Source organism: Spermophilus citellus (assembly GCF_964194105.1).
Source record: "Spermophilus citellus genome assembly, chromosome: 17".
In the NCBI taxonomy this organism is placed as follows: Eukaryota; Metazoa; Chordata; class Mammalia; order Rodentia; family Sciuridae; genus Spermophilus; species Spermophilus citellus.
The window spans coordinates 66,322,893-66,350,380 of NC_138199.1; the positions used below are offsets into that span (position 1 = coordinate 66,322,893).

At 52.9% G+C, this 27,488-nt stretch overlaps 1 protein-coding gene across 6 annotated transcripts in view; it reads left to right on the top strand.

Moving 5' to 3' along the window:
• The first annotated feature begins 808 nt into the window (after positions 1-808).
• AXIN2 (axin 2) overlaps positions 809-27,488 on the top strand; it is a 31,244-nt gene continuing 4,564 nt past the window's right edge. Inside the window, exons 1-10 of one of the 6 annotated variants that reach the window (XM_081270913.1) lie at positions 809-1,827; positions 4,538-5,465; positions 13,237-13,377; positions 21,062-21,164; positions 23,496-23,636; positions 23,746-24,251; positions 24,503-24,703; positions 24,995-25,225; positions 25,759-25,854; positions 27,206-27,373. In XM_081270913.1, the coding sequence (XP_081127039.1) occupies positions 4,651-5,465; positions 13,237-13,377; positions 21,062-21,164; positions 23,496-23,636; positions 23,746-24,251; positions 24,503-24,703; positions 24,995-25,225; positions 25,759-25,854; positions 27,206-27,373 (2,402 nt within the window). In that variant the 5' untranslated portion in view covers positions 809-1,827; positions 4,538-4,650. The other 5 variants (XM_081270912.1, XM_081270915.1, XM_081270914.1 and 2 more) reach the window with 5 other exon arrangements.

The following is a 27,488-nucleotide window of genomic DNA, read 5'->3' on the forward strand; positions in this document are numbered from 1 at the left end:
GATCATGGTGTCAGTTCTGCTCTTGGCATTCCTGTAGTCTTGGTCTCCAGTAGGGGTGGGTGTGCCCTTGGTCCAGATCTGCATACCAGTTGAGATGAAGGCTGAGAGCAGTCTTGTGCCATTCACTGTCCAGGATGCCAGGAAGCTGTTAAGGCCCCCCCAATTTCCTACCTCTCACACTTGTCCCAAGACCAAGATGTATCCTGGGAACACACACTTTCCTTGGCCTTCCCAGGAGGGACTGTATTTCACAGCCTGGATTATTGGCTTTAGGCCTGGGAGGCAAGGCTGATGGACACAGAGAGGCAGGCCTTAGGGAGGTAGATGCCACCTGTCATGTGTCCAGTAGCTCAAGTTTGGCTATAAGAACTCTAGTTCCTTATGGCAGCCCCATAGGCAGAGATGGAGGGATTGCAGTCCCTGGCCTATATTATTTCTCTTTTCCTTTGGAAACTAGATAGTCATGTTTCTTGCCTGTTTTAAAGTTCTGAAGGCCTACTGATAGGCCTTCTCTCTACTCATAAGGACTTGCCATCCATTAAGTTCAGCAACAAATAAAGAAAAAGTCAGTAGCATTGGAGAGCCAAAGACTTGCCCAGCTCTGTTGAGGCCAGGGCTCTTTCACTCTTTGGATCTCTTTAGTTCACACTTTTCTGTTTTTTTAAAGGAAGAAAAGTTTATTAGCTCATCAAATGAGGGAATCATTGTATAGCAATTGATGAATGTATAAATAATGTTCTGGGTTTGCAGTCTATTTTGTGCCTTATAAACATTTGGGGGTGAATGTGGGGAGGAATTCAAAGGTGACAAGAGAGTGTTTTCAATACATTGAAACCGTGTATCAAGAGGGGAAAAAGACATTCCCTGTCTGTTGAATAGGTAACATGGGAGGATGGAGACCTTTTGGGAGTCAGTAGTGAGCATGCGCTGGTTCAGAGAGAAGGCTCACGTGGGTGCACTGAGCATTCTGACAGCCAGGCGAGGTTGGGAAGTTGGGGTAAATCTTCATGGAGTTGAGGTACACTCCCTAACGCAGTGTCAGGGAGCGTCTCCAGCACTCAGGCCTGAGTTAGAAGATTCACAGTCTCATCTTCACACATGCACAAACGCAAATCATCCGCAAACTGTTATTTACCCAAACTCAGATTAATGCGTGCAAGCGTGCATACTCCTGGAGTGCCTTCCGCGTTCGGGCCGGCGCGCGCCCTACGGCACTCGGCCAGTCGGTTCCAGGGCAAAAACTCCCTTTCCAAGCTCCTCCGAGCACAAATTCCCAAGGAAACTTGAACAGAGGTGGAAAATGTTTGATGATAGAAAAAAAAAATCTGCTTGCTTGCAGTTCTTGCGATGGCCAGATTGTTATAAGAAACTGTTGCATTCCAGAGCAGTTGAGGGCAGGCAGGGGGAGGAGACAAGAGCAAAGAGGCCGGAGAACTTGAAAGACCGAATCAGAACTCCGGCAGAGAACGCCCGGGAGGCCGCGGGGGGCTGACTAGGGGCGGTAGAGGGCTGGGGAAGAGTTAACGCGGGAGCGGAGCGTGCGGCGGGGGCGGGACGGGGCGGGGCCGGGCGGGCGCGGGGCGCTGTCCCTTTAAGGCGGGCGGCGCGGGCCGGCCGAGCGCCGCTGTGATTGGCGCGGCGGGATCACTGGCTCCCGAGCCCGGCCCGGGGGAGTCGGCTGGAGCCGGCTGCGCTTTGATAAGGTCCTGGCAACTCAGTAACAGCCCGAGAGCCGGGAAATAAAAATAACCCCGCAGCGCGATGGATTTGGGGGCTGCCTGGCGACCGCGGCGCCCGCCTCCCGGGTCGAAAGCCCTGCTGTAAAAGGTGGGGGCGGCGGCGGGGCCCCAGAGGAGTAGCTCAAGGAAAGCCCCCTAGGACCAGGACGAGGTCGTGTCGGGTTGTGTAGTGGGCGCGGGCGACAGGAGGGGGCCCAGCGGGCCGGAGGCAGGGCACGCAGGGGGTACGGGCTGGGCGGCGGGCTCCGGGACCGCGGGCGCGGGGGGCGGCCGGGTGCGGCCGGCGAGTACCTCCCTTCCAGGACCGTGCGCTCGGCTCGCGCCTTTGAAGTGCTCAGTTAAATCCACAGCGCAGTTTTTGTTGGAAGCGCCCGGAGGACATTTGGTGCGCCGAGTGACTGCTGGAAACAGGACCTGTGTTGAAAGCCGGGCCGGGCGGGGGCCGGAGGGGCCAGGGGCGGCCGCGGCGGGGGCGGAGGCCCGCTCGGATCGTTTGCATAAAAGGGGCGGCGGGCGCCTCTCCCCTCCCCCGCGGAGACCTCGCTCTAATCTGGGATCGTTTCCCCGCACCCCCTCCCCTACCGCGGACTCCCTATGTTCTCCGACGCCCCGGCCGGCCCGGGGGGGCCGGGGACTGCCTCTGAGAGCGAAGCCGGGGGCTGGGGCCGGGGCCCTGCCCGGGGTGCCTGCGAGGTCTCGCCGCGGAGCGCGCGCGCGGATCAATGGTGAGTGACGAGGCCGCGGCGGCCGGGCGGCCCGCGCGCTTTGATGTGCCGGGCGGCCCTTTGAAGTTGGCAGGCCGGCTATTTCGGGGCTAGCTCTGGGCAGGCGTGGAGGGGAGCTGCCGGACAGGCGCCCAGCACTCCAGGGGGCTTGGCCCGGCCACCCCGAGCGTCCTGCGCCGAAGCCCCCTCCCCATTGCGGGGGCCGGGTGGCTGGGGGCCGGGTAGGGAGACTTCTCCAAGTGGCGGAGGGCGCACATCCCCCTCGGGGTTCGCGTCGCTTTGGTTATGGATGTGAGTCGGGCAGTGAGTGTACGCGGGAGTGCCTTTGGAAGGTGGGATGAAAGGGCGGCGGCGCCCCCCGCTTGCCCTCCCCTCCGCCCCCACCCCCGCCTTCGCTCCCCTCCGCCCCCTCCCCCGCCTCTCCCCCGCCCGGTGCTCCCCTCCCACTTCTCTCCCTCCTCCTCTCCCCTCCCAGCCGCGGGTCCGCGCTAAGGGGCCCTGAGCGCTGGCGGAAGCTCAGTCTGCGCGCTGGACCGGCCCGAGCCCGGGGTGCCCGCGTCCCTTCCTCCGGTCCGGGCCCCGCGCCCCGGGTCTCCCAGGCCCCTTTTGCGGAGAGGCAGCGACTCCGCGCGTCGCCATTTCTGGACTAGGCGGCTGCTTTCCGTGCTTTTTCTGCGGGCGCTGCTGCGAACCGCGGCGCTGGGGACCGACCCCCGCCCGAGCTCGGGTCGCTGCTCGCCCGTCCTGGGGCTCGGACTCCACGCTCTGCGGTTCGTTCCCCGGGCTCTGGAGGTGTTCGGTTGAGTTTGGGCTGGGGGGCCGGGCCGGAGGGGCTCGGAGGAGATGAGAGCCTGGCCTCGGCGGCCTTCGTCTTGCAGGTAACGGGGCCGCCCCACCTCCCCTCCTCCCGGGTGCGCGGCGCCACCCGCAGCCCTGCCATTCCACAGGCGGCGTTGCCCAGCAGGGCGTCCTGAGGTCCCAGGCCCGGGCGACATGTACCCACCCAGGGCCAGGTCCCCGGCCCCTCTCCCGGCAGTCCACCCGGACCGCCCCTACCTTTCTTAGTTTGATCCTTCCCGTGCTAGGGAAAGCGACTTGTTTATTGGTTAGATAAGACTTTGGGTTTTTTTTCCCCCTTTTGGGGAAAAAAAAGAGCTTTGAGGTCAGTGGAGTTCAGGATTCTTGGCACAGGCAGTAGTAGCGTGAGACCGCTTCTGATCTGGTTTTGTAGGGTTCGAGACTCAGGGAGGCGGGTTAGAGGTAAGGGAGCGACGGGTTCTGAGGCTTCTCAGCTGTTTTGCAAAGTTCCAAGACCAGTCTCATCTGAGTGATTTGCTTTCTGGTTTGGGGAGCGGGTAAAACAGAGGTGTAGCCTGAGACGGATTCTTGGCGTGCGTGTGTGTGTGGGGGGGGCGGCAGTATTTGCATCTGGGACGGGAGAAGGTGCCTACTGAATCTGGAAGTGTGGGAGCCCCATTCCGTCTATGTTGGGCGGGCTTCTTTTGGGCTGGGATCTTCTATATTTTTAAGGAGTGGAAGGGGGAGCGCACTGGTGGGGGCGGATGGGAGGAATGGGAACCAGATGCCGGGGAAGGGCACGTTTGGAGCTCCAGTTATCTGTGCAAAGTTGAGCGGGGAAATTTTAACCGAAATTGACATCACCTGCACACAGCCCGACTGCTGGGAGTGTGCCTCCTAGGAGTTGATGCTCTCGGAGCGGGGGCGGACTGGGCTGCCCCTATGTGCGTGCGCTAGGGCTGAGCCAGTATTTGGAAAGTTGTGTCCTACACCTCCCTTGTTGTCCTCTCCGCCCCCGCCCTTCCATCTCACCTTCTCCGCCCCTCCCCAGCTCCATCACCCCTGAAAAAGAGTGAGGGAAGCTCAGATTTCGCCTTTAAAAAGCAGCTTCGGATACTTGAGATGAGCACCTCACGGATAGCGGGGTTGCTTGATTTGAATTTGAGGAGTTGAAAAGCCTGTTTACTTTCTTGCTTTGATGTTGGGTAGATCTGGTTTTGATTAGATCAATACCCTTTTCTCTCTCCCCACCTCCCCCCTTCCTTTTCTTCCCAGAGAGGAGGCTCAGATGAGCCCCTGCTGACTTGAGAGAAAGAGAGAGACCACGAGGATTGCTGAGAGGAACTGGAAGAAAAAAAATCCCAACTCAGTAGAAGAGCTTCCTCACTATGAGTAGCGCTGTGTTGGTGACTCGCCTCCCGGATCCCAGCAGCAGCTTCCGCGAGGATGCCCCTCGGCCCCCGGTTCCAGGGGAAGAAGGGGAGACCCCACCCTGCCAGCTGGGGATGGGCAAGGGCCAGGCCGCTAAACTCATGCCTGTCGCCTCAAACACCAGGCGAAATGAAGATGGATTGGGGGAGCCCGAGGGGCGGGCATCCCCGGATTCTCCTCTGACTAGATGGACCAAGTCCCTGCACTGCTTGTTGGGCGACCAAGACGGTGCTTACCTCTTTCGGACTTTCCTGGAGAGGGAGAAATGTGTGGATACTTTAGACTTCTGGTTTGCCTGCAATGGATTCAGGCAGATGAACCTTAAGGATACCAAAACTTTGAGAGTAGCCAAAGCAATCTACAAGAGGTACATTGAGAACAACAGCATTGTCTCCAAGCAACTGAAACCTGCCACCAAGACCTACATAAGAGATGGCATCAAGAAGCAACAGATTGACTCCATCATGTTTGACCAGGCACAGACTGAGATCCAGTCGGTGATGGAGGAGAATGCCTACCAGATGTTTTTGACTTCTGATATATACCTCGAATATGTGAGGAGTGGGGGAGAGAACACAGCTTATGTGAGTAATGCTGGACTCGGGAGCCTAAAGGTCTTGTGTGGCTACCTCCCCACCTTGAATGAAGAAGAGGAATGGACTTGTGCCGACTTCAAGTGCAAACTTTCACCCACTGTGGTTGGCTTGTCCAGCAAAACCCTGAGGGCCACAGCGAGTGTGCGGTCCACAGAGACTGTTGAAAATGGATACAGGTAAGACTTTGGAAGAGGCGGGTGGGGGTAGGGCTTGCAGGCTGATCTAGACTTTACAGATGTTTTGAATTAAGTTGGATGGGTGGATGGATGGATGGATGTGCTGCAGAGGCTGACAAAGGTCTGTTGAGATCTAGGACCGCTGGCCAGAACCCTTTGATCTTGGTTTTGTTGTTTAAGGGGGTGGGTGGAGATGATGCAGGCACAGCTAAACACCAAAGTCTTCCAGTGCTGACTTCAAACAGTAGCAGGCAGTATTCATTAATGTGGGTTACTTATTATCCTGGGCTAGAGCCTCAGAAGGGGTTGAGAGAGAGAGAGAGAGAGAGAGAGAGAGAGAGAGGGGACAGCAGCTTTTGATGCCTCTGAGTCACCAGACCCACTAAGCACCGGTTTGGGAAGAGGCCATTCCACCACTAATCAGCAGAGGGGAATTAACATGGCTAGGGAGGAAGCTGGGTTGTGGTGGAGGCACAGGAAAAAATGTGTGCACCCATCGAGGGGTAAATGGGATCCTTTGAACTTTTTTATGTTAAGATAAGAGCCAGCATTTGGCTTAACGACCAAACTTGTGGTTCTCTTTGTAGATATTTACCCCAACACAAACCCTTCTAACCCTGGGAAGGTCCCTTAGCTTTGGACTCTGCTGGTTTATGAATTGAAGTTTTTCAATGCCTAGAGCCCGAGAGTCAGACCTCAGTTGATTTTGTTGCTTAGTGCTGATGGAGAAGAGACCTTGGTCCAGGAGGACTGGGCCCTAGAATATTTTCTCCTTTTGAGGCTTCAAAGACAAAATCCTTTGCAGAATGGCCAATTCTTAAGATTCTCAATCTTTGCAGGCAACTTAAGATCTCCTTTAAGGTTGAGTTTTTCTGTTTCCTTGCCTTTTCCCACTTCCTAATATCTGACAAGAGAATGCACTTCTTGGTCCTAGGTTGTTGCTTATGACATGCAAGGGAAGAGGTGGGGCCATACTTGATTGCCATCTAAATGGCTTATTTTGCTTTCCCTGTAGATCTTAATGTTATGGACCCTGGTCTGCTAGGTAGCTGCCTGGTGGTTTCCCCCTCTCTGAAGGGTGTGGCCTCCATTGTCCAGTACTGGAGGAGAGGGTAGGCACCTGATAGTATATCTTCAGCCTCTCAGGTTGGGGTCCCTAGGTTTGAGCCTAGCAGGCTATGATTAGATGCAGCCAAGGGCATTGACCGTTAGTGAGAGACAATGGTAGGCTCATTCTCTGTCCACCAGGGGGCGCCCTCACAGCCTTGGCAGCCAGTTTACCAATGCTCAGACATCTGGTCTATACCTAAATTGACGGAAGTACAGGAACACATGAAGGAGTTCTTTTTTTTTTTTTTTTAATTTTTTTTTAGTTGTAGATAAACACACAGTATCTTTATTTGTTTTTTATGTAGTGCTGAGAATCAAACCCAGTGCCTGAGCTACAGCCCCAGCCCCACATGAAGGAGTTCTTTCAGCACCTCTAAGCTTAGGGAGTCAGGTTGTTTTGGAAGATTGTTTCTGGCCCCTGAAGTAGGGAAGTCACTGAACACCTGCCACTGTGCGCTGCTCCATCATGATGACATGGGTAAACCTCTTCTGCTGGCCTCCTTGCCCTCCCACTCACCTGTGGTCAGAGCTGAGATGCCTGAAGGCCTGTGACAAGGCTGCTTTCCCAGAGGCCTTCTGACAGTGGAGCTTCTGTGTCTCAACCTGATTGTCACCTTTGCAAATAGCACAGTGTGGTTTTGGATGCCAACAGGAGGAGAGCACTCTTCTCCTTGTGCATGGGCAGGAGAGAGCCTGGTTTGCTTTTCCCCTTCTCTGAGGCTTCTTCTGGGGTATTTCCAGCACCGAATTTGAGATTGCTCATGAGCAGCTGTTGAGGTCCTAGGACAGGACAGAAGATGCTTTTTTCAGTGCTGCCTTCTTGGTTGTAAACTGGGGACACCCTTGATGGATAGAGGATGGCTGTTCATTGGCTGAGCGTCCTCATACTAGATTCATGTGTGATCTTCCCACTGTTGGGTTGGAATGAAGCATTTCCCCTGGACTATATGCAGCCTGTCTGTCTTCCCTGAGCATTGTCAGAGAATTTAAGAATACCCACATGATCTAATTTCATTTTAACATGCAAGATATTTGAGTGTGGGTACAGTCCCACCAAGGGAGATGCTTTCCCCAAGTCCCCCCGCGGCCTCTGTTCACAGCCTTTCTCTGCTTGTTCAGAAAGCACGAGGTGCAGGGATGCACGGGAGACTGACCATTCTCATCGAGTCTTTTCTGAAAGTGTATTGGGAGTTATCCCAACCCTTGGTTCCAGCCCTGTTCATCTTTCTGAAACTAATATTGAAGACTTTGAACCTAATGTGCCCATCTATAAAACGGGTTGGCATGATCCTTCTGTCATAGTCATAGGGCTGTTCTCAGGATCAAAATAATAAACACAAAAGCCCTTTGTAAAGGGAAGCATTTTGAAAAGATATAAAGTGTTATAATTGGTATAATTAACCGTAATTGGGGATGTGAAAAGGGCACCGAGTTGGCATATCACTTTTAAAGAGTAGCTCTTAGGTTTTGGCCCATTTTTCCTTGTGAGGTTTTGTAGGTTCCCCTTCCCAGGCCTCAGTGCTTGCTGCTTGTTGGACTTGCTCAAGCGCGTCTCTCCAGCCAGTTCCTGTGCTGCAGGCATCCACTGACTCTTGGTGCTAAGCCCACCCCTACATCCACTTCCTCATCGTGCAGAGTGCCTGGCACACAGGAGGGGCATAGGAAGTTACTTCTGTAAACTAAATGAAACAGAACAGGAGCCCTGCCGAGGGTCTCTGGTCAACTGTCGAGAGTCTTGGCAGCCAGATGCCCAGGGCACTGGCCAGCCTTCCAAGCCCTGTGTTTACCTTGGGCACTCAAAGGAGCCTCATTTTTAATGACTTGTTTGCGTCCTTACTGATTTGGTGTCAGGTTTAATATAAATAGTTGGGATGGAAGAGCAGGAATTATCCTCAGAGGGAAGGGCTCTGGTTTGCTAGTGGTTGAGTGGGATGCTGAGGCTTTTGATGGTCTCTATAAATAACTGAGCGCAAAAGTGACCTGTTGGTAGGAGCACGTGTAAAAACCCCAGCACACAAACACACAGTGTTGGGGTGTGGGCTGAGGGGACTGCGGGTGTGGGCTCTCGGCCCAGCATTTATTTTGGGCAGGGGATACAGTGTAGGGTGCACAGAGCATTGCTTCCGTTTCTGCCCGGGCCCCAGGCAGGGCTCATCTGCCTTGGATTGGGCCCTCTGCTCTGGCCTCACTTAAAATCCACTGGGCCCAGCAGATGGCCCTCTGCTGGCTCCAAGTGCTTCCTGTTCTCTGAAAGAACTCGCTGATGAGGCCCGTTTTTGTGTGAAGCCATTGGAATCAATCTTGGCTTCAGTTATCAAAGAAAATGATGCCATTGGAAAGATATGCAGGAAGCAGTAGTCAGCAATCAGAGGATGAAGCTCGGTGAAGGCCTTTGGCTAAGATACACTTGTCAAACTTTGCCTGGTTCCAAAAGGCACTGACCCCTCACTGCACACCCCTTGATCTTGCCTTCAAAAATGCTGTTGAAGAGGGTGTTGCCTTTTGGGCAGGGACTTTGTAAGTATATTGTCAGAGACTCTTGGAAGCCTTAGCACCGGCTTGGAAGCAAGTCGTCTTTAAGTCACATTGCTGTAAAGGGCCCTATCAGGAGGCCCTGAGGATGGTTCTGTGGGCTGTCTGTAGGGAGCCTCTGTTCTGGGCTGTGGGGAGGGGCCGCGGCAGAGCATCTCATCATCTTGTGGAGATGAGAGAAGAGTGGGCTAGGCACAAACACTCACATCCGTTGAGCTCCCAGGAGCCTCTGCTCTCTGACAGCTGAAACCCCTCTGCATACTGAAGTGGCAGAGGAAGGCTGTGGATGCACGCCCGGTGCAAAGAGCATACCCATATGTGTCCCAGGCCTCTGCGCTCCATAGGAATGTAAAGTCCTTGCAGCAACTGGAAGCCCAGGAAGAAGGAATCAAAGCATCTGGGTGCAATTACTGTAGCATGGTCGAGTTTTTTTTTCCCCTTTTTTTAAGTAATCACAAGAAAACAGCTCTAATCTGCTTTCTTAAAATTAAGTGGTGCTTTTGAGAAAGTTCTGGGCACTTCAGAATTGAGTTTCCGTCTCCCCACAACCTTACCTCCTTCCTCTGCTTCATCTTGTTATGACTGCAGGAAAATCCAAGTACTTTATTGCAGTCAACTGAGTTGAGAGCAGTATATTCCAGTTTTAATTACTGGCCACACAGTAGCCCTCTATTTTAGAAGTGGAGGGAGCCGAGTTTATTTTGGGATCCAAGTGTGAAAGAATGGGCGGGACTCTGCGCACATGGGGTTTGAGTTAGGTGTCTTTTTTTTTTGCTGGGGAGGAAGGAATTTCTATTGAGTCATTTTCTCCCTGTGGAGGCAGAAATATAAGTCTTACATCTGAGGCATCGTTGATGTGTTAATGCCACCAAGATAGCAGGGACCGAGGGATGGAGAGTGTTTGAGTGCTGTTTACGGCTGCTCGGTTTCTCTGATCTTGCTCTGTTCCTCTTTTCAAACTTTTTAGCAATCTGTTTGGATCTGGGTCTTTGAAGAAGACTTAACCAAGTTTTGAGCTGCCACGTGCCACCAACTACTTTTGGTGTTGGAGACACGTGGCAAACAGGGCCGAACCCCTCATGAAGTGCTCAGTCTGGTACATGAGACAGACATTGGACAGGAAAGGGGCCAGCGCCCTGTTGAGCTAAGTCATGGTAAATCCTGTGGGAGAGGTCAGTAGCACTTTTGAGGACAGTGGTTTTTGCTGGTGGTTGGCTCTTTTGGAGTGTGACTATGACACCTCCAATCACAGTGCCTGGCCCGTCAGCGTGGGAGAGCATAGCATAGGTGGCCACATTTGACCTGCTCACTTCTCAGGTGGATGCCCCCCAACGTGGGAGGCTGTTCCTTGGTCCAGCTGGCCAGTCCCAGTCTCTGACTTCTGGTCTCTGTCAAGAGTGTGCAGAACCTACCTACAAAGAGGTAATCTTGTTCACCTGCTGTGAGGCAGGGCCCCCACCTGCGAGCCCTAGAGAGCTAGAACTGGGGCAGTTTAGACTTGGGTGGTTCTTTGACCTACCCTCATCCACTCCCGCTCACGGCTCTCTGAACCGGTAGAAGTCCTTTCTTCTCTCTGACTTGTGAAGCCCGTTTCCTCCGGTTCTGCCTCAGGGTGAGGGTGAGCTGGGAGCATCCTCCGCTTGAGTTCCTCATGGGCTGGGACGGTGCTTTCCCCAAGTCCCCCCCCCTCGCGGCCTGTGTTCACAGCCTTTCTCTGCTTGTTCAGAAAGCATGGGGTGCAGGGGTGCACGGGAGACTGACCTTTCTCGTTGAGTCTTTGCTGAAAGTCCCAGGAGGTGGCAAGACTTTTAGCCTCTACAGTTAGGTGGACAGGGCCAGTGTCCTTGGGGCAGTTCAGTCACAAAAGTATGCCGCATGTTTGCACCTTCTGGTCAATTCCATGCCTGTGTCGCATCTCCAAGGTCTGGCTTTCTGCTCCAGCCTAGTGCCTTAGAACAAGGTCAGGTCCCAGCTGACATTCAGCCGCTCCAACCAAGTCTCCAGTGGGGTGGCCTTGATAAGGTACTTGGCCCATTTAAGGCTTGGGGACCTCCTTGGGTGGTTTTGAGGATTTGAAAACCGCAGCTGTTAACCTGCTGTGTGCCAGCCCTGTTCTTGGTACTGGGGAGTAGTGACAAAGACTCTATATCCCCTCAGGAGCACGCCTAGTAGTTGGTTGGTCAGTGGTGTTCCTGGTCATTAACGTTTCTGAACTGAGGGCGGCAGGTGAGCTTGGAGCTTCACTCAGTGTTTCTGCGGGGGTAGCTCTTGGCACACGCAGCTGGCAGGCTCTCCTGCTTTCTTTTCCATCCCCACTGCCCGCTGTTGCCCTTCCACCAAATGTGGCAACAGCTTCCCACGAGGCTCGCAGCTTGCACTTGCCCCTCCTTCTAGTCCCACCTGGTGGCAAACCCTGGGCCCCACATCCTGCTCTCTCTCCTCCCTACCCAGTGCCTGCTGCCCCCAGCCTTAGGGCCCCTCCCCGTCCCAGTCAGACAGACACTGGCCCTGCACCCAGGGCCTCCTTTCTTGTCCTGCACCCTGCTCTCTGGTTGGGGGAAAGCTTTCCTGTCCTTCAGTCCTGGGTGTCTTTTCCTTGGATTCCTGCTCATTCATCATGATGTACCTCATTTCCACCCATCCCAGGGAGCTGTCCCCAACCATCCCTGCTAGAAACTTCCTGTCATTTGGGCCACCTGATATCATGTATCAGGTTGCTCATGTCCTGCCTGGTATTCTAGAACTTTCCAAAAGGTTGAGACTGTATTTGTAAATAAGAGGCAGAAAGAAAGATTCATTGAGAGCTGGATGAACCAGCGCCATGCTCGCCAGCTCCGGCTCTGACCAGGGCACCACTGAGGGCCTCAGCTATAAAATGGGCACAGCACAGCTCTCCGTCCCCAGGGCAATGTGTGTCATCTTTGTGCCCCTGATAACACTAGGCCTGCCTCCCTCCTGATACCCCCCATGTGATGGTGATGTGCCCACCAGACCAGGAGACCAGAACCTGGGGACTTCGAATACCCAGAGCCCAGCAGGGTGCTGGACACATATGAGTAGGAGCTTGGTGAGCACCTGTTGGTGACTCACCTTGACTTCTCATGGACCCCTCTTCTTGCTAGCCCCAAGGCTGTCTTTGTGGCCTGTCTCCTGTGGCCTGATAGATGTGTTCTAAAGGGGGGAGCCTTCCTTTCTCCTCCAGTTGAGTTCTTGGCTGCTGCCTTGCCCTTGTGGGGCGTGGTAGGGTCTTGGTACACTAGGCTTGAAGGGACTTTAGGAAGGGTCCCTTCCTGCAGCCTGTTGACCTATCTCCCTTCCCCCACTGAACTCCCTGGCTGGTGACACAAGAGGAATGCAGCCCAGCAGGAGAGGGGCACACTGGTTGTTCTGGGAGGAGATCAAGAGAGAGCAATGGGGACCCAGAGGCCACTGAGACAAAAGGGCTGGAGATCCCTGGAGGAGGGGCCTGGGCCTCCTTTTAAAACAGCTGTGCTGCTCATTTTATTCCTGCTGGCCTCAGCCAGCCCTGGGGGAAGGAAGGCCTGGATGGGGGGAGGGGCAGGACAGAGGCCCAGCACAGGGGCCAAGGGAGCCCTAACATTGTCCTAAAGTCTTCTGCCCCATCGGTCTGGCCTGCTGTGGAACCAGGATCAAAGCCAGAGAGCCAATCAGGCCCCCAGTTGTTCACATCTCTAGGGCTAACCAACCGGGCAGGGAGGGAGGATGCTTTGGATGTTTGGGGCCTGCCATTGCACTGTTTTGGCCAGGCTCAGTGTGGAGAGGGGGGAGAAAGACACCTGTATCCACTGACTTGTTCCCCTCTGTTATCACAGTCTCCTAGAGCAGAGCAGAGTCTACGCCTTCTTTGCAGGTGTGTATTTAGGACTCTGTAGGACCCCTGGACTTCTCGGGAGTACTGTGCTCTGGCAGACACCTACTGACCGGGGGGGGGGGGGTACCCAGCCTGCATCTCCCCAGGGTGACTCACTGGCTGATGGGCCACCCTTTTGTGGCCCACCTGGACCTGGGCAGCAGGAGGCATGGAACAGGTGTGGGATTGTGTATTCACCTGATGACCTGGGTTTCCACTGACCATCAGTGGCCACACTCTGACTGTGCTTTTCCACAGGTCCCTCAAGAGGAGCGACCCTGTCAATCCATATCACATGGGTTCCGGCTGTGTCTTTGCACCAGCCACCAGCGCTAACGACAGCGAGATTTCCAGTGATGCGCTGACGGATGATTCCATGTCCTTGACGGACAGCAGTGTGTGAGTACCTGGCCACTCCCCCTGTTTCCTCTCCTCCTCCCCTGGCTTGGCATTCCCATCTGTGTGAGTGTGGACCTTGGTTCCATGCAGGGGAGTGTGACAGTGGCGTGGCTCTGGTTGAGGGGAGTGACATGGTTGTTGGGTGGCATTAAGCTGTGAGCTTTCAAAGGGAAGTTGAGGTGGCACCTTAGCAGAAGAAAACCGAAGTCCAGCAGAAGGTCAAGATGAGCATTCCTGGAGTTTCAAAACCTGCCTTCTGGTTCTCCCCATGGGAACAGTTGGCCTTGACTGGGCTTGAAATGCAGGTTCAAAACATCAGGTGGGACACAGGAGGAGCTGCAAGGGTTCATTGTATTTTTGAGGAAAAGGCATCGAAGCGGGGTGGTTCAGAAAGCGAGGTATCTCCTGAAGGGACACCGTGTGTGCAGTGCGCAGTGCCCACACGGAGATGTTCCAGTGGACGTTGTTCAGTCCAGTAAATGTTGGTGGAGGCTGGACTGTAGAATCTGGAGGTTCTGAATAGAGGTTTCCTCAAAGTGGGACCTGATTTTGGGTCATTTGCAGGTGATTTGATTTTTTTTTTTTTTTTTTAAGTAATCCAAGTCACTGAGGTGGTCTGATGGGATCAGAAGATCATCTGGTGAGGTCCTGCTTTGAGTTTGAGGCCATTTGAAGTTAAGCTGTCATTCTCTTGATGGAGAGCAGTTCTCCATGGGTCTTGTAGGGGTGTGTGGGAGCGGGGGTCCACATTTCCTGCCATCTTTTTAGATTTTGATTCAGGAGACTCGGGTGGACCCTGGGCATGGGTGCAATTCCCCAAAGGTTCTTTATCCAACATTGAGTTGAGAATCACCATTCCAAAAATGGTCTCTGAGGCTTTTCAACAAATGTTCTGGAGCCAGAACTTTGCCTGCTAAGGAAACAGTTTTGAAGGGCGAACCGAACCCACTGAGTGGTGTTGGGCCTGCCTGCTTATTTATCTGTTCTTCTTGGCTTCCTAAACTGGAGGTCTGTTCTTCCCTTTGGTTAGAGACTATCTGGTTTCTCTTGGCCACTGCTGCGTGGCCTGTGGCATAGGGGAACGTAGAGGAGGCTAGCTCGGGACTCTGCTATTGGTTTTCCTGGTGGCTTTTATTATGTTACCTCAAACTCCCTTGTTAGTAAAAGACGAGAGATCCCTAAGTGAAAAAATTCCATTTTAATAAAAGAACAGCATTTTGGCACTAGTGAACACAGAGCAAGCAGTGGTTCATCCGCTGTGGAGGAATGAAAGGTTTCGGGTCCCATATTCACTGAGCGCTTTGAGTATCCATACTTGAGAAAAATCATTCTTTGATGGACATATTTCTCACAATGCAATTTGATCTATCTTCACTGAGTAGTATTAGACAAGGCATAGTTTCTTTCTTTTTTTTTTTAAGAGAGAGAGAGAGAGGGGAGAGAGAGAGAGAGAATTTTTAATATTTATTTTTTAGTTCTCGGTGGACACAACATCTTTGTTGGTATGTGGTGCTGGGGATCGAACCCGGGCCGCACGCATGCCAGGCAAGCGCGCTACCGCTTGAGCCACATCCCCAGCCCATAGTTTATTTCTTGATAATCCAAAAAATTAATATCAAGATCTGTGTTCATACTGTGTTGTACCATCACCTCATAGGCTGTGGGGTTCTGTGGGGCCACCTGCCCCTACATGTATTGATCCCCCTTTAGGTCATTTTTCTCTTTGTCGTTCTACCTACTGTCCTTGTGCTTGTCGTTCTACCTACTGTCCTTGTCCAAGTATTACTCTTACGCATTTATTAATTTGTGGATTGTGTGGGAGTCTGAGTGCTACGTGTAAAATATAAGAGTAAGTTGGAACTGAATGAAGGCTTTGAGGGAGCCTTCTAAGTCCAATGCAGCTTACTTAAGACTGTGAGGCTTCTGTTTAGATTTCTTAGAGACTGTTTTTGGCTTGCTTCCTGGTTCTGGCTGCATTTCAGTGCCCATCACTGAGGTGTTATTTTGGGTTCATGATGAGATAACTCGGGTGTGGTCCTCATACTTGCTTCTGTTTGATCCTCACAAGACCCAGTCAGAAAGGTAGGCAGGTCCTGGTGACTTGACGACAAGGTAGGAAATCCTGCTGCATCCTTGACCACTCTGCAAAAGCAGAACAGCGATCCCTGCCCTTTGCCCCCTGTGTCTTCTCTGAGCATGAACATTTCTGCCATGAGCCGTGTTGATGTGACTAGTTGTTCATGAGATCTTTAAGTCACTTTGGGCTTCTTTTCATTAGTGATCAGAATGCTTTTTTAAAAAGAGGTTTGGGTGGAGTAGGAGGAAGCTCTCCCTACAGCCTTCCAGTTTATCATTTAGAAGTGACACAAAAGCTCTCACCCCTTTCTGCATTAGCTGAAGCACTTTGTGGACTTCAAGTGTGGGGAATCCACTTTCAGGACTCAGAAAGATTTGCAGGCCACCGATCCTGGGTAGCAGGAGATAGTGTGGAGGCCAGTAAAGAACACGAGCTCAGAGACAAATGGGGAAATCCATCACCTAGCAGCTTTCTGTCATGCACAGCACATACCTTGGGGCTCCTAGTGGCAGAATCTCTGGGTGTTACAACAGGGTGTCACAGGGTGTAGCTGTCTTGGTCCATAGTGAGTAAACCAGGCAGCCTAGAGAGAGTACCTGTGAGGCCCAGAGACCTGAGGGCTCATGGTGTTGGCTCTGATCTTTTTGGCAGCTATGGGTGGTTCAGAGCCTCCTCCCAACCAAGTGAGAGGACTGTTAGACTCACTGTCATTCCAAGTGTGTAGACCAACTGTAAGTGCAACTGTGGAGTGTGATATCGCCCATACTTGGGGTTATTTGTCTCATGCTGCCTATGATGGGGGACAAAGGGTCTCCAGAACCAAGAGTCGACTGGATGGGGCTTACTAACACTTTAGAGGTTCCTGAGGTCTCAAGCTGCCATTGACTGCCAGGGATGGGTCGCTTGGGGTCACCCCACTCTTTGCTGAACAGACTTGGCATGGACTAAAAGCTTGGTGCGATGTGAGGCACTTTCTGGCCTGCTGGCCCTGGGTGTGTGTGATCTGCCCTGTCTCGGGCAGTCACCGGGATTCCCAGGACTGGGATTAGACCCCCTCTTCAGAGCTCTGCCAATTGTGGGCCTCGTGCAGATGAGAGTGCCAAGCGAGAAATAAAGTGTGTGGGGATGAAAAGCTGCACTGAATCGCTTTCAGCCCATTGTTCATCTGGGGAGCTTAGAGGGGATAAGAGGGTAGCAGGCCCCTTTGAAATTTCCTGAGCAAGTGAATAGGAGCGCCCCATAAAGCATGAAAAGAGCCCCGGCTGTTTCTCCTCTCACAATGGCCAGCGTGGGCAGCCAGGGGCTGAGGGGCTTGGTGAGGGGGGGTCAGCTGCCCTGCTGGGAGTTGGGAGGGGACAGGGCTGGGGAGGGGGACCGAGGGGGTCACAGGCAGCCTTCAATAGACTCCAGAAGGTTGGAGTTCATTAGACACAAGCCCAGGGAAGCAATCGTCTCATTTGCGACAGAACCAATTAAGTCCCAGGGGCCTTTGCAGGCAGCCTGGGTAGACGGTGGGGCCGGGCTGGCCTGGGCTTGGTTACTGGTGGGGCCGCACGCCAGGCCTGGATGTGCAGAGCAGGCAGGGGCTTCGAAAGAAATCATTGCCTTCTTCCAGAGCCTGCTGCTGACTTCTGTTTTCCCCGCTAAGTAAAAAGCCCTGTTAAAGATGGCTGGGGATTTGAGTCTCCATTATAGGCCTCTGAGAAGGCTGTTTTATGAGCCTGTCACTCAGAACCTGTATTCTTGGAAGAAATGATGGTCTAATGTTTTTTTGTTTTTTAAAATATTTTTGGAAGTTAACTGCCAGACTTCCAGCAAAATCCTAAACCCTAATCCGTGGGGCCTTGGGGACAGAAGGAGTGCAGGGCCGCTCCCAGGCATCAGGCGTAGGAAGATGGAGCACGGGGGGGGGGGGGGGGGGGGGGCGGGGGGGGAGGACATCAGAAGCAGTGGCGCTGTGCCACCCAAGTAGAGCCTGGCATGCAGAGGTGGCAGGACTAGGAAGCCGAGCCCACGGCGTGGAGGGCTGGCTCCTCTTTCTGTGTGGAGCTGCTCCTGTCACTAAGGTCAGCCACATCTGTGGGTTGCTTCTGCTCAGAGTGCCCCCAAATCAGCACAAGATGATTTCCTCCCATTCCACACAGGGCGACGTGATTTGTTATGTTTATTTATTTATCTTTATTCCCTTATATCTTATTTATGGGGGTTTGTTCTGGACACCGGGAATGCATCCAAGCGGACTTCAAATATTACCTTATCTTACAAACCAGGCTTTTGATGTTGGCTGTGATCGGAGGCTGCCTCAGAGTGGCTGCCAAATGCAGATGCGCATGGACGCGCGTGTGCAGGAGCCTGCTATTTCAAAGCCACCGGAAAAACGACATTCAGGTTAGGTCGGGCACAGCGGAGTCAAAAGGCTTAGCTAATTGGCTTGGCTTAAATGGCAGCTAAGTGGAGTCCACACTTCAAAATCTGTGCTCCCCAGAAACAGCTGGGCCTGGCAGCGGGCTCATTAGCTAAAATGTTTATAATTAAAGGAGACTGTAGAGGGACCAGAGCGCTGGCACTCTTCAGCCCACAGTTTTGAGCAGCCAGGAAACTGATCATACACTTCTAGAGCTTGAATAAAAGGAGAGAGAGGCCCCCTCTTGGAATGAGGGACTGTTTGGGAAGAAGATTCTTGGCTGGGGGAGTTAAAGCCACATTTTCTTGAAGGTGCCTGTAAATTCCTTTGCACCTTTCCAAGCTCAAATCTCCTCTGTCTACTCTGTTCACAAGTTGCCTTTCACACATTTGGATCCTTCACCTGCCCTGGGTGTTTGGGGAGTGGGGCGGGGTGCATTTGAAATCATTTGGTCTTCTTGCCTTCAGTCTGGCTGTCACCTGCTTCTCCTGCCACCTTCCTCTTCTCTCTCTCCCCCCCCCCCCCCACGTTGCATGGAGAAAGTAGAAGAGGTATAAAGCTTTACCACGGGTTTCCATCCAAAAGGAAAGCAGAGAAAAGACTGTTCATGGACCTGAAAGGAGTTTCAGAGGGGACAGATGGAGGACCATCCTAGGACCGTTGAAGCCTGTGTCACTTGTGCAGTGGTAGGGTCTGTGGGCTGCTTGATTCTTGCCCCCAAGATTGTCGTGAAGAGGACTGGAACAGAGCCATCCACTCTTAGGTCTCTGAAGGTGGGGAGCTGGTCAGGAGAGGGCCATGAACACCACCTGCAGCCCTGGACAGTGCCAGTGGATTAGACCAGCATGGGCCTCCCCGAGGCCACTTATTTACCAAGCTGCACGCTCAGGGGCTGGAGATGCTGAAGTCAGGTCCAGACCATCTCCCTCTCCCTGGGGCTCTGTTCATCATGCGGTGAAGGGAAGGAGTAATGGGTGGGATCACCTCCACCACCCACATTCCCAGACCAGGGAGTATTAAGTTGTAGAGAGGACCTTCTAGAACCTTCCTCAAATTTTCTCTTTTCTTTCAGGATGTCCAGTGACTCCTTGGGGTTTAGGAAATGGCACCACTACATTCAGACCCTCTGGAGGTTCTGCTCTTCTCGTGGGCTGGGAGTGGCATCCGGAATGATGATGGCCTTAAGGGTGGGCTGCTGAGTCATGGACACCTGTTTTGGAGTTCAGCAATGGTTCATTTTGATCCTGGGTCTAACAGCTACTGACTATGACTTCAGGCAAATTATTATTTCTGCTCACCTGTAGAATGTGTGTTCATTAAGGTTCTTTTTTTTTTTTTTTTTCCTTTTGGTACTGAGGATTGAACTCAGGGGCACTCAACCACTGAGCCACATCCCCGGCCCTATTTTCTGTTTTATTCAGAGACAGGGTCTCGCTGAGTTGCTTCGTTTTTGCTGAAGCTGGCTTTGAGCTCATGAGCCTCCTGCCTCAGCCTTCCGAGCCCTGGGATTACAGGAGTGTGCCACCGCGCCGGGCTTCATTAAGGTTCTTGTGAGAAGGAAGTCCGATGATTTGTCAGATGTTTCAGCCAGCATCTGACCCCCAGTAGGAACTCAGTTTGTGGGAGCTGATGGCCTGAGGTTGCAGTCAGTTGCCTTGGGAGGGAGTTGGTTCCTGGTCAAGCTAGGTGTGCTCACGGGAGTCCAGTCTTCTCCTGTGTCTGGCAGACAATAAATTAGTTTCAGGTGACTCAGTAAGGTGCTGGACTTAGAGCCCTTCAAGGGCCTGGTCAAGTGCAGGCCTCAGTGAGTAGCTGGCTGACTGGGAGACCTGCTTCTCATGGGCACTGGTCAGCCAGCTTGCCCCTGCCACAGCGCTCTCTCTCTGCTTGCTGCCCTTTCCCCTTTCTGCGGGGAGCATGGCTCACACTTGGAAGTTCTTGCCACCCCCCACCCCCCAGTGATCCCCTTGGTGCACCCTCCAGCCCTGGTGAGGCTCGCCTAGATTGGCCTGTTGCTCTAGCGCACTCTCCATTGTTCCTTCAGTGGCCCTGTTTGTGGCCTAGGTCAGCCAACTTGGGGAAGAGCGTCTCTTAGGATAAGGGGCCACAGGTCACCCAGTTCCTCCTGGTGCTCCCTTGGTGTTCTCAGGCCTGGTTCATGGTCAGCACTGCTGATGCACCAAGGATGTCTTCCTTCCCTTCACCGCATGATGAACAGAGCCTCAGGGAGAGGGAGATGGTCTGGACCTGACTTCAGCATCTCCAGCCCCTGAGCGTGCAGCTTGGTAAATAAGTGGCCTCGGGGAGGCCCATAAATCGGGGGGAGGCGGCACACAGAGTCACTCCTTAACCATTCTACTGCTTTCAAGAATGAAATGAAATGCTTTTCTAAAAAGAATTATAGCAACTCTGGGTCATTGTTTAGTGTCTGCTACCTTGAGTGGAGGCTTTCTTTTTAAAAATTCTTACATTTGCTAATGTTTTGTTCTTGTTTTTAAATAGATTGATGGACATATGGGCCCATAATTCCTTCAGGTTGCCCTAAGGTCTCCTTTCAAGAAGGACTTCCTTGCCCAAATTATGCCCCAGTTTGTTTATGGAGCGGGTGTTGGAGCCAAGGGAAATCATAGGGTGACTTATCAAAAAGACGGACTTTGGGAATGATTGAGAAGTTGACTGCTGGAGATTATGCACACCTTCTGTAATGCCTGGGTTATCCTCTGTGGGTTTGGTTCCCATCCCTCCAACCTTTTGCTCTAGCACCATGTGTAATGCACTGTTTTCCTAAATTGGAATAATAACAGGCTGTGGGGAGAACCAAAGGGGCCTGAGAATCTTCTGTTTGGGGCACCTGAAAACAGGAAAGCCTTTGCTCTGTATTGGGTTGGCTGGAGGACACACCAGTTCTGAGACAGCCGCCTGCAAAATGAACGTCCTAAGCTCCTTTCAAGTTGATGCTTCTGCATCTGTGAGGGGGCCAGATTCCCAGTGAGGATTGATGGGCAGGATTTGGAGTTGGTTTGGCAACTTGGTTTGGCTCTTTCCCCGTGGGGACACTGATCAGGTCTGGCAGTGTGTGGCGCTCTCCTTGGAAGTGTGTGGCCCTGTGCTCCGGTGGGGTCTCCGGACAGCGTGTGTGAGTCCACGCATGTGCTGCCATGATCCCTGTGAGCCAATGGATCGTGTCCGTTTCTTTTCCTTAGAGATGGAATCCCTCCTTACCGTATGGGGAGTAAGAAACAGCTCCAGAGAGAAATGCATCGCAGTGTGAAGGCCAATGGCCAGGTGTCCCTACCTCATTTCCCGGTGAGTACAGATTTCAGGGGGGAGGTGGGGAGGTGCACTTTTCTCCAGAGCCGAGTCCTGAAGAAAAGGATGGGAAGTGGGGTAGGGAGGTACAGGAGAGGAAGAGCTGTACTTAAGGTCCCCTAGGGGAAAGAGAGAGAGGACGAGCAGGATGAGAGGCAGAACATGGTTCTGTGGGGTGTGGTGACAGTGATGTAGTGATGAGGTTCAAGATGACTTATGTTTTGAATCTTCTTTACATTTTCTGAATCGCAAAAGGGAAAGTTCCCTATGAGAAAGAAACCAGATTAGCTCCTTTCCAGAAACTAAGCAATGCCAGGAGATGACTGCACGATGAAGTCATTTGCATTCCCACGCAAATGGAAGCCTGCTGAGGGCAGGGAGTTTTGTGCACTCTGTATTCAGACCAACAAGGTTTCCTGAAACATAGCAGGTGCTCAGTGAATACTTGATAGAGTGCACGAATGGGGAGTTTAGAGGAATCTGCTCCTTTGGAAGGAAAGCCCTGTCCCTGGGACTCCTTATTGCATTGATGAATGGCTCAGTCATTTCAGTGATCCATTTATCTATTTGGCCATTTCCCTTACTAACTTCTGAAGCCCTGGAGGACAGCTGTTCTCTTGGGCCTGTTTCAAACCTCAGAAGCTGGGTTAGTACCTGCTGATGAGTCTCTGCCAAACACATTTGAAGGAATGAAGTGTTTGGAGGTGAGGGTCCCATGAGCAACTTCTTCCTATGATTAAGGTAGTGGGTAAAGGATTTCTCTGGAACCTTCCTTTTATTTACATGTCCCTGAAAGTAGTTGGTACATGGCCCCCTGAACTCCAGAGCTACCCCTTAAGCATCCCATTTCAGGGATATGCTTCTCAGAATGTCCTGAGATCCAGGATGCAAGGACACCCTTCCTCAGGGAAGGGAAGAGAGCACCCAGCTTATAGCAGGTATCTGCCAGCTTCAGAGTCCAGTTGGTCTGTCTGGCTATGTGGTATTTAGGAAATTAACACATCCAGTGCTAATCCTGTGTTGCGTCAGTGCAGACCACAGCTCTCCTCTGAACACTTGTCACAGACAAGGGCAGGCTTACTTTGTCTTCAAATCAGAACACTTAATTAATTGGGGTGGGGGGCGGGTGTGCTCCAGAATTCCCTTTTTGCCCATGCAGTAATGTGGATGACAGATATTTCTGACTGGGGTGGTGGTGGCATGTATGTTAACAATGGAAAGTTCTCTTGTCCAGGCTTGTAAATTAGATAATTTTGTCCTGGGGTGTGCAAATCGACTTCTTCCACCAGGCCTTACTCTGATGGGGGCTGGGCTGCGTGGAGCCCGCCTTGGTGAGAATGGCCATCTACCCGGGGGCCTTTCAGGTTTCAACCGTGGCAAGGCCCGTGTCTTCAGCTGGGGAGATGCTGGCCTTTTTTTGCAAGTTGGCATTCTGCTCCCCCACCCCAAAGAAGCCGGCAGAGCAAGAGGGAGATGAGGAAGAAGGGGTTAGAACAAGTGGAGAGGTGGGGGGGAGCAAGATGACAGAAAAAGGACAGAAAGCTGGGCAGTGGGGGTCCTCTCTGTTTGCTGCTTTTGGCAGGCGTTCTCGGTGCCTTTTTATATTCTGCACTTGATTTGGAGATGTTCCCTTTTCCCTTGATAGATCAGCTTCAGGCAGCCGAGCTCAGCAGTGTTCTGCTCCTCGCCTGCAGCAGCTTTCTTCATTTTCTGTACAAAGAGATAGGGAGGAGGGGAGGAGAAAAACGGGGAGATCCAGGACAGTGTGGAGACAACACCACCTCAAAGGTGCGCAGTGTGCGGCCAGGAAATAAATTACCACTTCTTCTCTGATCTGGGGCCGTTGGACTCTTTTTTCCCCTCTTCCTCCCCCCCACCTCCTTTCCAATCTTACTTTTTTAATTTCCAACTCCCTTTCTGTTTAGCCTCTACTTTTTATTCCTTGAGTTGGTTTCTCTCCCCTCCCCACCTCAGAGGGCTGCTTTTTTTTTTTTTTTTTTTTTTTTTTTGATGTTTGACAACAGTCTTTGAAGATTTTCTACTTCAGAGTAGCTACTGATGGGCTGGTTGTACTACAGAGAGAACAAGCAGGGCCTCTCGGAGTGCGACCAACTGCTCCTGCCCAAGGCAAACGCTGGTGGGGACCATGGCTCTCCATGAGGCCGCGGCGCCCGCACATAAAAATCCCGAGCAGCCCAGGCCGCCTCGCCAATCGCTCTCCACCCAGACGTGGGGACGAGGCGCTTCCCTGGCCCCGCTGCGGCCAGGGCCCGCCGCCAGTGCCCTCCCGGCCGCTAAGCGTGCCTGTCCCTTCCCCCGCCTCCTTAGAGAACCCACCGCCTGCCCAAGGAGATGACGCCCGTGGAACCTGCCGCCTTCGCGGCTGAGCTCATCTCGAGGCTGGAGAAGCTGAAGCTGGAGCTGGAGAGCCGCCACAGCCTGGAGGAGAGGCTGCAGCAGATCCGCGAGGTAGCGCCCCTCCGTGTGCGCAAGCGTGGCACCCCGTGTGGGTGAGAACCTGAGCCTGGGGCCCCACCTGCCACCTGGGTCACCTCCCCTCTGCTGCCTCCCCTTCCAGGACGAAGAGAAGGAGGGGTCCGAGCAGGCGCTGAGCTCGCGGGAGGGGGCGCCTGCCCAGCACCCCCTGTCCCTCCTGCCCTCTGGCAGCTACGAGGAAGACCCACAGACGATTCTGGATGACCACCTGTCTAGAGTCCTCAAGACCCCTGGGTGCCAGTCACCCGGCCTGGGCCGCTACAGCCCGCGCTCCCGCTCCCCGGATCTCCACCACCACCACCACCACCACCAGCAGTACCACTCCCTCCTCCCGCCCGGGGGCAAGCTGCCCCCCATAGCTGCTTGCCCACTGGTCGGCAGCAAGGGCTTCACAACCAAACAGACGACGAAGCACGTCCACCACCACTACATCCATCACCATGCCATCCCCAAGACCAAGGAGGAGATCGAGGCAGAGGCCACACAGAGGGTGCGCTGCTTCTGCCCTGGGGGCACCGAGTATTACTGCTATGCAAAATGCAAGAGCCACCCCAAGGCCCCAGAGCCCATCCCCGGGGAGCAGTTTGGGTGAGTGTCAGGAGTCCAGCATGTCCTGGGTGGAGCTTCCCTGTCAGCCCAGGCACTGGACGGGTAGGAGGTGGAGTCCAAGGTCCTGGGCACTTGGCTTCTGGGAGGTGGGCAGAGGCGGCTGCAGGGTGGCAGGTGGCAGGTGCATGGGCGGTCTTTCCTCCTCGTACTCTATCTGCTGACTGCCTGGTGCAGAGTCCTGGAGACTTAACTGGCTGGCTGGGTTGAGTGTGGCTCTTGGTTCCCCACAGTGGCAGCAGAGGCAGTACCTTGCCCAAACGAACCGGAACCGGGAAAGGCACGGAGCCGGGCCTGGCCCTGCCCTCCAGAGAAGGAGGGGCCCCTGGAGGAGCTGGGGCCTTGCAGCTTCCTGGGGAGGAAGGAGACAGGTCGCAGGATGTCTGGCAGTGGATGCTGGAGAGTGAGCGGCAGGGCAAGCCCAAGCCCCATAGGTAAACACGGGCAGCCGCCTGCGTGCGGAGGTATTGTGGGGATGGCTATTTTTGAAGTGGGGAAAACAAATGTGACTGTTTGCTCCTGCCCTCTTAATATTAGACATTGGACTGGGCAGACCACAAAAATGTCATGTTTTGGCAATGACCCGTGTTGGTGTTATGGTAGAGTTATTTTCTTCTTCTCCCTCTCTCAGCAGAATACACAAGTCTCTGTTGAAGTCACATTTTCCAGTTTTTCTAACCTAATTTCTCTTTCTTTTTTCTTTCTTTCTCTTATTCCTTGCTTAGTGCCCAAAGCACAAAAAAGGCCTACCCACCGGAGTCTGCCCGTGGGTCCTCAGGTGAACGAGTCAACCGGCACCATCTGTGGGGTGGCAGCGGGCACCCCCGGCCAGCTCCCCGCCCCCATCCCTTTACCCAGGACCCTGCAATGCCTCCCCTGACACCACCCAACACCCTGGCACAGCTAGAGGAGGCCTGCCGCAGGCTGGCAGAGGTGTCGAAGCCCCCAAAGCAGAGGTGAGTGCAAGGGGCCTTGGAGGTTGAGGCAGGGGTTGGGTTTTGAGGTGGAGACGTGGCCTGTTGCTGAAGGGAGGGCCCTCCTGTGGGGGGAGAGATTGCTTGGGGCTGAGTAAGAGCCTCCTTTCTACCCTCTAAAAATTGCTGGTTTAGCTATGATCATTCTGCCAGTTAGAGCAGGATCTGTTTGCTGGGCAAGTCACACCTGGGGGCGGGAGGGTGAGTTTCAGCATATCCTTACAAATCCCACTCCTTATGAAGGTCTCCTGATCATTAAGGTGGGTTAGATGAATGTGTAAGTAGCCATGACTAGTCCTGTCCTGGGCTCCCTGGGGTTCAGGATGGCTGTTCTGAGAGACATTGCAGGCCTCCTGTAGCCCCTGTTAACATAGGGCCCTGGTTGGGTCTCACAGGGATGGAGGTTGGGCACATGTTTCTTCAGGAGGCCAAGGAGAGTAATTTTCTCTCTGTTTTCAATTGCCCTGGGGACAGCTGTGCATCTCATAATGCCTTTGCCCTGGCTGTGTCCTTAGGTGCTGTGTGGCCAGTCAGCAGAGAGACAGGAACCACTTGGCCACTGGTCAGGCAGGAGCCATGCCCTTCTCCAACCCAAGCCTGGCTCCAGAAGAGTGAGTGTCTTTACCCAGCATTACTGAGATGTGCTGAGTGGCTTTCATTTCCGGGTACTTGTTATCTGGAATTACTTTTTTTTTTTTTTTGTACTGGGGATTGAACCCAGGGGTGCTTAACCACTGAGCGATATCCCCAGCCCTTTTTACTTTTTGAGACAGGGTCTCATTAAGTTGCTTAGGGCCTCGCTAAGTTACTGAGGCTGACCTCAAACTTGGAATCTTCCTGCCTCAGCCTCTCAAGTCATGGGTTTACAGGTGTGTACCACTACCATGTCCGGCTGGTACTTTTTTGTAAAACTCTTTTCAGCATATAAAATCATCTTGATTTTAACACCAGTGATGAGCAACAGTAAATGTCAATGTTGTACTCAGTGAGGATCCCGGAAAACATGTCAGTACTAAGAACTGCATCACAACACAGGTTTTCTGGGGCTCATAGGAATGAACAGCTAGGACCTGAAGCCCTTAGCACATGGGTAGAAGCAAAGTTGTCCCATTGAACTTGTAAGTTAGTGGTATGAGAAGCATCTCGTGTCACCCCTGAGCAGGAGGGAGGTTCTCTACTATTGCAGATAACTGACAAGAGCATCTTTTTGTTTTATGTGGTCTTCTCCAAAATTGAGCCATGATCCTTTTCAATAAGAGTAGAATGAGAAGTCTGGCTCAGTTTAATTATAGGATGGGCATTTAAAACGGTCTAAAGTTTTATTTCTTAGACTTCTTCATCCTGAGCAGTGGGCATTTGAAGTCCTGAATAAGTCATCTTCCTGGACCCACCCATTGTTGTAATTGGTTGGCCTTACGGCTACCAGCTGTCTGGCACCAGCAGCCTATTATCAGTATCATTATTGTTGTTGTTGTTGTTGTTGTTACTTTTAAAATTACAAAACTTTGGGATAACTGGGATTGCTGAAATGAATGGGCTACCTTAGTTGTGTTTTATCTGTCAGAACGCTAGGTGGGCTTCAGGTGGAAGCCACCTCTGGAGGTTCACCTCCCAGCATTCCCTAATGGGGAGGAGCCTAGTAGCCCCGGTTCTTTCTCCTCTCTCTTGCCTTCATTGGCAAACCCCCCATTTGCACTAACCTGCATGGAGTCCCTCCATGTGGCATTGAGGAAGATGATACCAATTTTACAGCTGGACATTAAACCTCCTTCCCTGCATGCTCTGTGCAGATCATGTGTTTCTGGGCTGTGTGTCCACCAGAGGCGGCCACCTCTGACAGGAGGGCCTTGCGCTCCGGCCTCAGTGTCAGGACACCCTGTCCTGCCTCGGTATGCATGGCGTGTCTTTAAATGTGTGTCTGTTTTGAGATGCTAAACTTTCTGCACTTCGTCTTATTTTCAGTCACAAAGAGCCAAAGAAACTGGCAGGAGTCCACGCGCTCCAGGCCAGTGAGTTGGTTGTTACTTACTTTTTCTGTGGAGAAGAAATCCCGTACAGGAGGATGCTGAAGGCTCAGAGCTTGACCCTGGGCCACTTTAAAGAGCAGCTCAGCAAGAAGGGAAATTATAGGTAAGAGTCCTGTGGCTTTTTTTGCTCTAGAGTTTGTTTGCTCAGAACCCAGAGCCAGAGGCTGGAGCAGCTGCCCTGGCCTGGGCAGGCCTGGGCGGGGCTGGAGGGACCGGCT